At 35.2% G+C, this 13813-nt stretch overlaps 1 protein-coding gene across 1 annotated transcript; it reads left to right on the forward strand.

The window, feature by feature from the left end:
- The first annotated feature begins 10910 nt into the window (after window positions 1–10910).
- On the forward strand, window positions 10911–13813 carry LOC137807210 (eukaryotic initiation factor 4A-11). The gene is made up of 5 exons (XM_068607709.1): window positions 10911–11106; window positions 11315–11384; window positions 11524–11630; window positions 12160–12590; window positions 12922–13813. Exons 2-5 carry the CDS (start codon window positions 11317–11319, stop codon window positions 13555–13557), a joined length of 1242 nt encoding a protein of 413 aa, XP_068463810.1. The 5' UTR covers window positions 10911–11106; window positions 11315–11316; the 3' UTR covers window positions 13558–13813.

The raw sequence follows: 13813 nt of genomic DNA on the forward strand, positions 1-13813 counted from the left end.
TCCGTAACAGAAATATGCATTCTGGATTTAAAAATCCATAATTCAAAATAAAAGCATTTTGGATCCATGAATCCGTAATATAAAAGCATTTCGGATCCATGAATCCGTAATAGAATTAAGCTTATGGATTCAGCAATTCAGAAATCAATAATTTTCCAGAACATTCTCTCATCCAAAAAAAAAATATTCATCCGTAACACACTTTCAGATCCCTATTTTCATTAACCACGGTGTCCTTTTTCAAATAAAAAAATAAAGTTAGTTTTGGAATTTAGAAAATTGTGGGATGCAGGAAGAAAAATGTAGGGGTGTAGGAAGAAGAAGTCTTAGGTTTTTTATCCTACTGTTATCTTAAAAAAAAAAGGCTTTCAAGTGAAAAAAAAAAAACTGACAACTTGGCTAAACATATCCTCAAACAGAATCGCAAGATATCTCAGGATAACCTGTCTTTGGTTGGTTCTTCCTGCAATCCCATAGGTTCTTGTGACAACCCCATAAATTCTGTAATTTCAAAAATATATGGGTGTAATTTTTTTTTTAAGTATTATATACTTTTTGGATTACATAGAAGTATTTCGGATCTGAGATTAGTTTTTCAATCATATAATGCACAATATATTTTTATCTAAAAACTAATTTTGAATTTAGAAAAAAAAATTGAATTATGTAATTTATAATTTATTTTTTAAAAAGACATATTTTAGATTATATAATTCATAAACTAATTCCAGTGGTGAAAAAGTTTTCAGTGTAATTTAGGAATGTGTTTTTTTAAAAAATTTCATAATTTGAAATGTTTAAAAGAAAAAAAAAACAATGCAACGAAACAAGTGCATGAAAAAAGTGAAATATATATAAAAAAAACTAATATTTTTCACCACAAACTCATGATAAAATACTTCCAGACTCTGTATTCAACAACATAAAGCTTTCAACCGGTGAAAATTGTGTTCTAGAGGTGTCTTGGGGTGTGTGCTAGAAGAAGGGGGTAGGTACAAAAGTTAGGTGGAATTTTAGGAATTATTTTTTTTAATTAAAGGACAAAAATGTAATTGCATAATTATTATGGATAAATTCTTTTTATATCATATCAATTTAAACCTTATCCTTTCTTTTTCAAATTTTTCAAAATTATCCTTTATTTCGAATTTAAAATATGAAATTAAAAAAATGTAATTCAAAAATTAAAATTTCGTTTTAAAAAAATCCAAAATGCAAAAAAAATCTAAAACTTAAAATCTGAAGATGCATTGTGAAAAAAAAAATTCCAAAATCCAAAAATGTATTTAAAAAATTCAAATAAAAAAATGTATTTTAAAAAAGAAATTCTGGAAATACTTTTTTATCCACACTCTCCTTTTGTCATTTTTATTATTTTATAGAAACATTTTCATTATTTTGATGAAAAATCCTGTGCAGGTTATACGGAGAATTTGCTTATTGGTGCGCAAGAATCTATGGGGTTGCAGGAAGGAGCAGCCTTGTATTTTTGGACTTCTTATTTTGTTTGGTAGTTCTGCAATATATTAATTTTATCAATTTTAACCTGCATTAAAATTTCTAAAATTATCCTTATTTTGGATTTGAAAATTTAGAATAATAAATATAATTCAAAACTCAAAAAATACATTTAATACAAATAAAATTCAGAACACAAAATTGAAAATGTATTTGAGATAATTTTTTTTTGGAAGATTTTTGTTATTTCCAATAACAGATTGATGTGTATAAGAAAATGATAAAAAAATAGTAAGAAGAAATAGAGGTTTTGATGAACCCTAATTGTAGAGAAAAATAAATATAAAAGAAACTTTTATTCACTTGTATATTAGAAAGTAAAATACATGGTGTATATATAAGAAAAAGATTAAGACCTACAGAAAAGGAAAGTTGGTCAAACAAACAAAGCCCAATAATTTAAAATAAAAAATTAAATATATTAACACCTCTCAAGCTGGGGAGTAAATATTTGTCAAGCCCAACTTGGATTTGAGAGTAAGGAATTGTGCGGAAGCAAGGGGCTTGGTGAATATGTCAGCAACTTGCATTGCAGAAGCAATGGGCAGTAGTTTGAGGAGACCATAGGAGAAGGAGAAATCCACCACAATTTCATGGACAAAGACATCATCACCAAGGGGAAAGACAACACTACGGCAATGGCTTCTACCAAGATGCAAAGTCTAGGCTTCCTTCGGTCAAGCTTCCTTGTTTTAATGGCTCTAGTGATCTTAATGTATATTTAGATTGGGAGGCTAAGTGTGAACAAATTTTTGAGATCCATTGTTTTCCACGAACTAGGTGGCAATCAATTTCGATGTGTTTGGTTCGTTCATGAAAAACTTGATTGGAAGCTATTTGAAGGGCAGATTTGTTGTCACAGTACAGGGTTGCAGGCTGGGAGAGAGGAAGATGTAAATCCTGAAGGAGGTAAGACAACCATTGTAACTCACATGTGGTGGTGGCAAGGGTTCTATACTCGACTTCAGAGGAGCTGCGGGAGATAATTGGCTGCTTCTTTGATTTCCATGATATTAGGGAGTCTCCTAAGTAGATGGAATATCCAATGACAGATTTGCGTGTGGTAGGACATGTTGCCCAGTCAGAGTCACTAAAACCTCAGAGGTGAAGTGAACTAGTGTGAGAAAAATATAGTCCTTCACCAGGGGTGCCCTTGAGGTAACGCAAAAAGACGTGAGACAAGTGCAGATATGAATTGGCTTAAACTGTGGACAGCGAAGGCGATGTCTGGTCGCGTGTTGGTTAAGTAAATTAGACGTCCAAGGAGTCTTCTGTATTGGGAAGTGGCATCAGCATCGAGAGGTGAGCCTTGGTCGAGAGAGATGGGAGGTGTGAGTCATAGGAGTTGCCACGGGTGCAGAGTCAAGCATGCCAGTTTCTTGAAGGAGATCAAGAGTATACTTGCGTTTACTTAAATGAAGACCAGTACTGTTGCGAGCAATTTTCAGTCCCAAAAAGTAAGTGAGATTACCTAAATTTTTTATCTTGAAGTGATGGTGAAGGGACGCAGTAATTGTATTGATTTCCTCCGTGTCATCATCAGTTAAGACCAAGTCATCAACATAAACAAGAATAACAGTGAGTTTATTATTATTATATTTAAGAAAAAGAGAGTGATCAACAACAGAAATAGAGTAATTATTTGATAAAAGAAAAGTAGAAAGTTTGGCGTACCATTGGCGACCAACTTAACGAAGGCCATACAAAGACCGTTGAAGCTTGCAAACATGCTGGGGAGAAGGAAGAGAGAGGCCAGGTGGGGGGGTCATGTATACCTCTTCATGGAGATCACCATGAAGAAATGCATTATTGACATCAAGTTGTTTTAAAATCCAATTTTTGGTAGTGGCAATAGCAAGGAGAAGGTGGAGGGTAGTGAGTTTAGCAACAGGTGCAAAAGTGTCTAAGAAATCAAGTCCTTCAAGTTGGGTGAACCTTTTGGCAACAACTCTAACTTTGTGGCGCTCAACAGTGCCATCAGAATGGTATTTGATTTTATATACCCATTTACAACCAATAGTTTTCTTTCCTGGAAGGAGAGGGGTGAGTTGCCAAGTATTGTTAGCAGTAAGAGCTTGAAGCTCATCTTGCATGGCAGATTGCCAAGAAGCATGTTTGGAGGCTTCGTTATATGTTTGAGGTTCAGGATGAGAATTGATAAAGGAAATAACATTTCTAAAATTGGAAGATAAGGAATTGTATGACAAGTAATTATGAATAGGATATCTACTACTTACAGTGTTGGTTACAGTGTGGAAATCTGCAAGATAGGCAGGTTGTCGGTGAGGACGAGTTGATCTTCTTGGAAATTGGGGTGAGATGCTTCCTGGAGATGCAGGTGATGATAATTCTGATGGAGGTGCAATGTTGGATGCAGGAGCAGAGGCACTATTTGTTGGAAGATCATAGGATAATGAGGCTGGTGGAGGGACAGTATTGGGTGCAGGAGTAGGTACATGACTCGACAGAAGGTGCAGTATCAGAAAAAAAATCAAAAGCATAATTATATGCATTAGAAATAGGGAGAGATAAAGTGTTAGGGTCCTTAGGCAAGCCACTGTCCAATTTATATGGAAAGTTTTTTTCATGAAAGATTACATGTCTTGATATCTCTATGCTATGAAACTTTAAATTTAAGATAATATAACCTTTTGTATTTTGCGGGAAGCCAAGAAAAATACCTTTGATAGATCTATCATCTAATTTTTTTCTATGTGCATTAATGGTACTAGCATAACAGAGACAACCAAACACTTTTAGAAAGGAAATGTCATATGGTTTTCCAAACAACTTTTCATGAGGAGTGATGTTATTAAGTAATGGAGTAGGAATAGCATTTATTAAGAAAACAACATGATTTACAGCAAATTCCCAAAAAATAGGAGGAAGATTTGCTTGAAAAAGTAAAGTCCGGGTTACATTTAGTATGTGTTGATGTTTACGTTCTACAATGCCATTTTGTTGTGGTGTTTCAACACAAGATTTTTTTATGTATAATTTCCTTTGAAGCATAAAAATTTGACATAGCAAACTCAACACCATTGTCAGTACGAATCGTTTTTATATTAGTTTTGAAATGATTTTGAACGAAAACAGTGAAGTTAATGATGTGCTGACGCACTTCAGATTTGTTATGCAGCAGAATAACCCAAGTATAACGCGAGTAATCATCAACAATAGTCAATAAATAACGAAAACCTTGCATAGAAATTATGGAACATGGTCCCCAAATATCAAAGTGTACAAGATCAAAAATAGCAGAGGTAACAGTATTACTTGAAGTGAAAGGAAGTTTTCTCTGTTTTGCACGACTACAAGTGTCACATACATGATGAGTATCAACAGTAATAAAAGAGTATTGTTTACTTAAGACATGTAATCTTTCATGTGAAGGGTGTCCTAGTCTATAATGCCATAGTGTTTTGTCTGTGATATTACAATTAATAAAAGGAGCAAAACATTGCGGTTTAGAACGACTAGAAGCAGGCAAGGTAGTGACAAGGTACAAGCCAGCGGTGGCTTTAACTGTACCAATCCTCTCTTGGGTGAGATTGTCTTGTATAATGCAGTGGGTTGAAGTGAAAGTTAAAGTGCATTTAAGTTGGTGTGTGAGTTTAGAAACAGATATTAAGTTTAATTGAAAATGAGGCACGTATAACACATCAGACAAATAAAACTTATTAGAAAAACGTACTAAACCAGAATATGTGGCATAAACAGTTTGACCATTTGGAAGACTAATTAAGACAGGTTTAATTTTAGTATACGTAGTAAAAACGTTCAAATTGTGAAAAACATGATCAGTGGCACCAGAATCAATAATCCAAGATTCTTTTATAGAAGATAGTGAAGAGAGAAACTTACCTGTTGAAGAATGCTCAGTATTGGGGATTTCATCCGTAGAGATGGTGCCGACTTGATTAATTTGAGTGTGAGGGGCAGGATCCTCAAGGTTTTGCTGACGCAAAATGTTGGTAAGGAATTGACACTGTTGTGATGTAAGTTGAATCCCCTTTACATCCTGTTCTTTAGGAAAAAGCTCAGAAAAAGTGTCAGTAGTAATCATATTATTGGTTTGGGATGTCCAATTGGTGAATTTGTAGCCAGGAGGGAACCCATGCTTTTTATAACAGGTGTCGACAGTGTGGTCAAGACGATTACAAAAAGTGCAGACTTTTATAGTAAAAGAAAACTTTGAGGTTTTAACATTACCAGAAGGAAAACCCACTTTGCTAAAACAAACAGCCTTAGTATTACCATATTTACCACAAAAATTGCATGTAATAGTGTGACTACTATTAAGACTATGAATACTAGGGTTTTCATTAAACATTGTCTAAAAGATTTTTAAAACCAATCAAGATTTTGAAAGAGAACAGAAAAAAAAAAACCAAGAACAGCAAAGAGGGAAATAAAAATCAGAGAGAAGCGCAGCAGAAGTCTTCATTCGAAGAGCTCTGATACCATATTACAGTAAATGAAGATGAATATTCCTTGTCTGATGTGATGCTTTAATGTAGTGTACGTAATCGCACGTAATCGTAATGAAGAAAGAGAGGTTTTGATGAACCCTAATTGTAGAGAAAAATAAATATAAAAGAAACTTTTATTCACTTGTATATTAGAGAGTAAAATACATGGTGTATATATAAGAAAAAGATTAAGACCTAGCTGAAACAGAAAAGGAAAGTTGGGCCAAACAAACAAAGCCCAATAATTTAAAATAGAAAATTAAATATATTAACAGAGATGTTTCTTATGTGTATGATTACATCACTTCATGTATAGGAAATATATAAGGAGTTTATCTCTCCAAATTACAATCTAATTAACATGAGATTCTATCATTATTAAATTAATTGCATATAATTGGGTACAATATCGTACAATATTGCATACAATAATTGCATATAATTTGATAATTATTATTTCCTTAATACTCCCCTCAAGTTGGTAGGTGAAGATCATGAACCTCCAACTGTGTCGTAGCGTCAAAAAATATCTGTCAGTTGATACTGTGTTGGTACATATGAAGGACTGATTATCCCAGCTTGTAGTTTTTCTCGCACAATGTGACAGTCTATTACAATGTGTTTTGTGCGTTCATGAAATACTGGGTTTGCTGCTATATGTAATGTCGCTTGATTGTCACAGAAAAGTTGAGCTGGCAAGTTACATGACACTTTTAAATCCTGCAACATATATCGCAACCAAACTATCTTCAAACAAGTATTGGTCATCGCGCGGTATTCTACTTCCACTAATGATCTTGATACGTTTGTCTGTTTTTTTGACTTCCATGAGATAATAGAAGAACCAAGAAAAATGCAATATCCAGATACTGATCTCCGAGTTGTCTGACAACCTCCCAGTCTGAGTCGCAATAAGCTGTCAATGTTAGATTGTTTTCGGATGGCAATAGCAATCCTTGTCCCGGTGATCCTTTGATGTACTTTAGGACTCGAATTGCGGCATCCCAATGAGGTTTCCATGGATCTGGTATATATTGACTTAGGATCCGAACCGAAAATGCTATGTCAGGCCGAGTAACCGTGAGGTAAGTCATCCCACGAGTCGCCTGTATTTGACTGGATCCTTTAATAACTCTTCATCGTCTGGTGTGAGTTTTAGGTATTGTTCCATTGGAAATTTGTCTGGACGAGTCTCGTATCCTGCAAAATATCAAGCGCATATTTTCTTTGGGACATGTAAATACCAGCTTTGGAACGGGAAAATTCAATCCCTAGAAAATATTTTAGGTTTCCAAGATCTTTAATGCGAAATTGTTGTAATAGACAATCTTTAACACGCTGAATTTCTGTCAAATCATTTTCTGTCAAAAGAATATCATCCACATAAATCAAAAGGGCAGTAAATGATGAGTTATTTTGTCTTGTGAATAGAGAGTAATATGTCTTGGACTGTTGAAATCCTACAGATCTAATCACATGAGAAAATGTTGAAAACCATGTTTGAGATGTTTGTTTGAGACCATAAAGGGATTTATTGAGTCAACATACAATGTTCTCCCCTGTCGATGATGCCCGGGTGGCAAGTCCATGTAAATAATTTCATGCAATGTGCCATGTAAGAAGACATTTTGCACATCTAGCTGGTGAGTAAACCAATTTTTGGCTGCTGCAATGGTGAGGAGACACCTCAAAGTTGTTAAATTTGTTGTTGGTGAAAAAGTTTTAGAATAGTCGACACCTTCAATCTGAGTGTACCATTTGCGACAAGGCATGCCTTATATCTGTCGACGCTACCATCTGGGTTGTACTTTATTTGATAGACCCATTTGCATCTGATGGGTTTCTGCCCAGCAGGTAACGGTGTAGAGGTCCACGTTTGATTTAGCTGCAAGGCGAAAAGCTCTTCGTCCATTTCTTTTTGCTAATTTGGATCAAGGATAGCTTGAGCATAAGTGTGAGGTTCTTTGGTGGCTGTGATGTTAGCAAGATATGCACTGTGTGTAGAAGAAAATCGTGAATTAAAAAGAAAATGATGCATAGGATACCTGGTTCCATTCGGTCGGTCTTGGGCAGTGGTCGAATGATTGGCTTGGGATCCCGTTACGTAGTCTTGAAGCCAGGAAGGTAGGGTTGATGTGCGTCTGGATCGTCAAACAGGAAGGTCGGTTGGAGAAGGTTTGGTAATGGGTGCTAGACTTCTTAGCATGGAAGAAGAAGGTTGGTCTACTGGAGGTTCAGGTGTATTGTGACGAGTAGGAGAAGAGGGTTGGTTTGATGGAGGTTCATGTGCATTGTGATGAGTAAGAGAAGAAGGTTGATCGAGTGAATGTTGGACAGGAGTGGGTAAGTCAATGTCAATAGTGAACAAAATACCTTGTAATGGAGGTGAGGATTGTGTCTGTGACGGTTGGCAGAATGGGAAAACACTTTCATGGAAGATGATATCCCGACTTGTAAAAAAAAGTGTCTGCATCTATATCAAATAATTTATATGCTTTTTGACTGTGAGGATAACCAATGAAGATGCATTTTCGGACGCGCGGATCAAATTTTTGCTTAGGTGAAACAACAGTTGCGTAATAGAGGCAACCAAAAGTTTTTAGGTGAGAAAGTGAAGGTGGTTGATGATATAGTAGCTCAAAAGGTGATTTATTTTTTAGTAAAGGTGATGGCAAGCGATTAATGATGTATGTGGTGGTTAAAACGCATTCTCCCCAAAATTCTAATGGTAAATTGAACTGAAATAGAGGGCTCGTGCTGTGTTTAAAACGTGTCTATGTTTGCGTTCTACTACTCCATTTTGTTGAAGAGTGTAGACGCAAGTGCGTTGACATTCAATACCTTTTTTGAGAAAAAAATAATACATTGAAATAAATTCCAGTCCGTTGTCAACGCGGATGGTTTTAATAGATGTCTGAAATTGATTTTGTGCAAATGTAATGAATGACTCTAAGAGATGTTGGGTTTTAGATTTGTGATTAATAAGAAATAGCCAAGTACACCTAGTATAATCATCGACTATAGTGAGATAAAAACGTTTTCCAAAATGAGTTGGGGTTTTATGAGGACCACAAATGTCACACTGCAATAGATTAAATGGAGAATGAGATTTTATTGTGCTTAAAGGAAAGGGTAGCCTTCTCTGTTTAGCTTTGGGACAAATACTACAATTATTATGAATGAGAATGAGATTTTTACTGATAGGGATAGGTAGTAAGGAAGATACAAGTTGTAGACACGCCTGAGAAGGATGTTCGAGACACTTGTGCCATAAATCAGGGTCGATCGATATTTGAGATGCGTGGGCTTGGTTTGGAAGAGGGGACATGTAGTATAAGCCTGCGTGTTGTTTAGCCGAGCCAATCATCATCCCCGTAGCCAAGTCCTGTAAAACGCAACATGTGGAATAAAAACGACACAACAATTTAGTGAACTAGTTATCCTACTAACGGACATGAGATTTAAATTAGAAGAAGGAACACAAAAAAACATCCTTGATAAATAATGGTAAGAAGAAGAGATGTTTCTTATTCTCGTGTATGATTATATCACTTCATGTAAATATATAGGGAGTTTATCTCTCCAAATTACAATATAATTAAGTAGGATAATAATCATGAGATTCTATCATTATTAAATTAATTGCATATAATTGGATACAATATCGTACAATATTGCACACAATAATTGCAGATAATGTGTATGTTGAAATTGATGTGCATGTTGTTGGAATTAATGTACGTGTGTCAAGGCTTTCAGAAATTTTCTCTATAAAAAGAAAAAGAAAAAAGAGTGAGAGCCGGTAGAAGTAAGTAAAGCTTGAATGTCTAGGTGTTTGTTAAAATAAAATTTTGTAATCTTATGTCATTAAATCTCTTGAAAGTTTTGTTTCCTTTTTCACAGTCTGAGTTGTTTATGGGAAAATAGTCTTTCTATAAATAATGCATCTGGATGTCTCTACTAATTTTCATTCTTCTCATAATTCATAAATATTTTACCAAGCTTATTATCAAAAGTGAAATACTTTTATCTTCTTCATTTTTTTTTTCATTTCTATTCTGAAGTTCTTCATTTGTATGTTTCTCAAGTTTGATTATTAATGGTTACCTTTTTAATTTTTTTTGCGTGTAGTTTGTGAAACAATTGCGTAGTGAAAATGGGGAGATTTCAATTTGACTTAATTATAATTAAAATAATGTATATAAATAAAACATAACTCGCATCTTAAACTCTTTTCTATAATTAAGTAAAACATTAATTCATATTCTAAAATGTATCAACATTTATCTTAACAACAAAGATTATATATTTGTATTTTTTGATCAAATAAACTTTATAATAAGAATATTCAACTATTCGTTACATTTACTAATACTAGTAACCAAAGTTCTGCATATAAGTTTATAACATTACTAAATAACTTTTTCTTTTGGTATATACAAATTTTTATCAGTTTATCTTTTGATTAAGTATTATTTTAAGCTAAAATAATTACTCTTATAAATTTTTTCTTATACAATTTCTTACCATTTTACTTTTTGAGTAATATTTTTAAAAACAAATATGGATTAAAACACAAGTGTTTTAGCTGGTAAGAGATAATATTTGACTTCGGCTCTGGTTCAATTTTATCCAATTTATTTACACTTCAGTTTTTCATATTTTTGGGACCCAATACCAAATCTACCCCACTTCCTCCCCTCTTATTTTTTACTTTATTATCACAAATAGCACAAAAACTATTTTTGATACTGTAAAGTCCACATTACTATTTGTGTGATGCATTCTCTTATACAACGAAAATACTAAGTTGACTTATGAAATGTTATGTTATGGGCTTGTAGAAATGTTATGTTTTTGGGCTAAGCCCAAAAGAAAGAGAGGATATTGACCATGGGCGTTGACTGAGTGCATAGGGGCAAAATAGGAAGCAGAGAAAAGAGTAGAGGAACCCTGGTTTTATTTATCACTTCCCACAAACTCACTCTCTCTTACTTCGCCGCCTGGTTCACCTTCTTTATCTTTTCTCGACTCCGCGGCGTAGATCCGAGGAGTTCGGGAAACCCTAACTCTACTCACACCCTCCCTTTTCCCTCTCCGTCTTCTCCACACCAAGGTTTCTCTCCCTTCTTCTTATTTATTTCTCTCTCTCTCTCTCTCTCTTCTCTGTGCCTTTTTAATATCTATTATTTGCTTCCATGGTTTTCGAGTTAGGAGCCGCAATTTTACTCTCTCTAGGGATTCTACTGAACCCTCGGTTTTATCTGTTCTCGTTTTGTTAAGAAGTTGCCACGCCTTAACAGTCTTTTTTGTTATTTTTGCAGCCATGGCTGGACTTGCGCCCGAGGGGTCGAATTTCGACACGCGTCACTTTGATTCCAAAATGAGTGACCTGTAAGAGTTTTTTTCTCTTCTGCGTAGTTCTAAGCAATCTGGTTTTAATTTCTGTCTTTGTTCTTGTTCTGTGGTGGATATGATTGCTGTAGGATGTTAATGTCATCTGTTGGATTTTATTGTTTTTTTTTTCTTTCAGGCTGTCTTCTGATGGGCAGGACTTCTTCACGTCCTATGATGAGGTTTTTGAAAGTTTTGATGCTATGGGATTGCAGGAGAATCTTCTGAGGGGCATTTACGCATATGGTACTTTGATATATTTTTCTGTTTTATCCTTTCTCTTTACTGTTTTCAACCCCAAAAAAAATGTTCTTCCTAGTGATTGCCATTGGTGTGTGTTTGTTTGTTAATGACGAAGCCACTAATTTTGTCCTTGAACTATATTACCTTCTCTCTCGGTAATCCTTGAAAGATTGGTGTCTATCTGTTTAGTCCCATAAGCACATGCATATCTATAAAGTTCAGGGACTGTTTTAAAAAATCTTTTTATATTTAATGGACTACTTATCAGTAATATCGATTTCTAATACTTCTGGGACTGCATGGGTATTTTGTTTTGCAATAAGAATTCTAAAAACCATTCAAGAGTAAAGATAATATTTCAGGGATCAAATTGATAGCTCAACTGTTCAAAATATATGGTATTACCACAACACTAGACACGGGTTTGCCCTACAATATTATTTTATTAAACCATGGTGTTTTTGTTGTCCTGCTAATTCTTTCTGCTTTGTAGTATGTCCAAATCCTTAATCTTGTATCCTTTGTGCTTTAGGTTTTGAAAAGCCATCAGCCATTCAGCAAAGGGGGATAGTTCCCTTCTGCAAGGGACTTGATGTTATTCAACAGGCTCAGTCTGGAACTGGGAAGACAGCTACTTTCTGTTCCGGTATTCTGCAGCAACTTGACTATAGCTTGACGCAATGCCAGGCCTTGGTTTTAGCACCAACTCGTGAGCTTGCTCAGCAGATTGAAAAGGTTATGCGGGCACTTGGAGATTATCTTGGTGTTAAGGTTCATGCTTGTGTGGGAGGTACCAGTGTCCGTGAAGACCAACGCATTTTGTCCAGCGGAGTTCATGTTGTGGTTGGTACCCCTGGTCGTGTTTTTGATATGCTTCGTAGGCAATCACTCCAACCTGATAATATCAAGATGTTTGTATTGGATGAGGCTGATGAAATGCTTTCCCGAGGTTTTAAGGATCAGGTGCTTTTAATTCTCTACTCACCCGTGCCTTTTCTCTATGCTGATATTTTATGTTCTATTTTTAGTATTACCCACCCTTGGCTATGTATTGTTGTAAATAGATGTATAAACCCTCCAATGTCAATTCTGTTTCACTTTATATCATATCAATATTTATATTTTTAACTCTATGTATGTCTCTTTCCTCTTAAGTTTCTCATGTAGTAGTAACTTCTGATGGAATTTAAACTCAAATGCCTTTCAATTGACTCTTTTCTTAGCCTGTTAGGTGTATTATCTTTAATACTAAAAGTAATAATTTGTGTAAATCTTCTAACCATTGGATTATTAGATCTATGATATATTCCAGCTGCTGCCATCTAAGATTCAAGTGGGAGTTTTCTCAGCCACAATGCCTCCTGAGGCCCTTGAGATCACAAGAAAGTTCATGAACAAACCTGTGAGGATCCTTGTGAAGCGTGATGAGCTCACCTTGGAGGGTATAAAGCAGTTTTATGTCAATGTTGACAAAGAGGAATGGAAGCTGGACACCCTCTGTGATCTTTATGAGACGTTAGCAATCACCCAGAGTGTCATTTTTGTGAACACAAGAAGGAAAGTTGATTGGTTGACTGACAAAATGAGAAGCCGTGACCACACTGTCTCAGCAACCCATGGAGACATGGACCAGAATACCAGGGACATTATTATGCGTGAATTCCGATCTGGTTCTTCCCGAGTCTTGATTACTACTGATCTTTTGGCCCGTGGTATTGATGTCCAACAAGTGTCTCTAGTTATAAATTATGATCTCCCCACACAGCCAGAGAATTATCTGCATCGTATTGGTCGCAGTGGAAGGTTTGGCAGGAAAGGTGTGGCTATCAACTTTGTCACAAAGGATGACGATAAAATGCTGTTCGACATCCAGAAGTTTTATAATGTGGTAGTTGAGGAGCTGCCTTCAAATGTTGCTGAGCTCCTTTAATCAGATTTTGTCCTCCATCGTATTAGATGAAAATTAGTTTGCGTTTGGAAAATGTTATGTAATGTTTCTCTCCCCCTCCCAACTTTCCTCCGTTGCACTTTTGCTCTGAAACTTGGTTTAATAGGCTCTTAGTATTTTAATTTATGACTTGCGTTGTGGAAACCCATTATTGGCCCAATTGGTGTATTGGTTGTCCTTGCACATTTTTACTAGGCAACTTTTCTAGCGAACCTTTTAATTTTACTAAATTTTAGAA

The sequence above is a fragment of the Phaseolus vulgaris genome, chromosome 3 (genome assembly GCF_051622355.1).
Source record: "Phaseolus vulgaris cultivar YP4 chromosome 3, ASM5162235v1, whole genome shotgun sequence".
NCBI classification, from domain to species: Eukaryota; Viridiplantae; Streptophyta; class Magnoliopsida; order Fabales; family Fabaceae; genus Phaseolus; species Phaseolus vulgaris.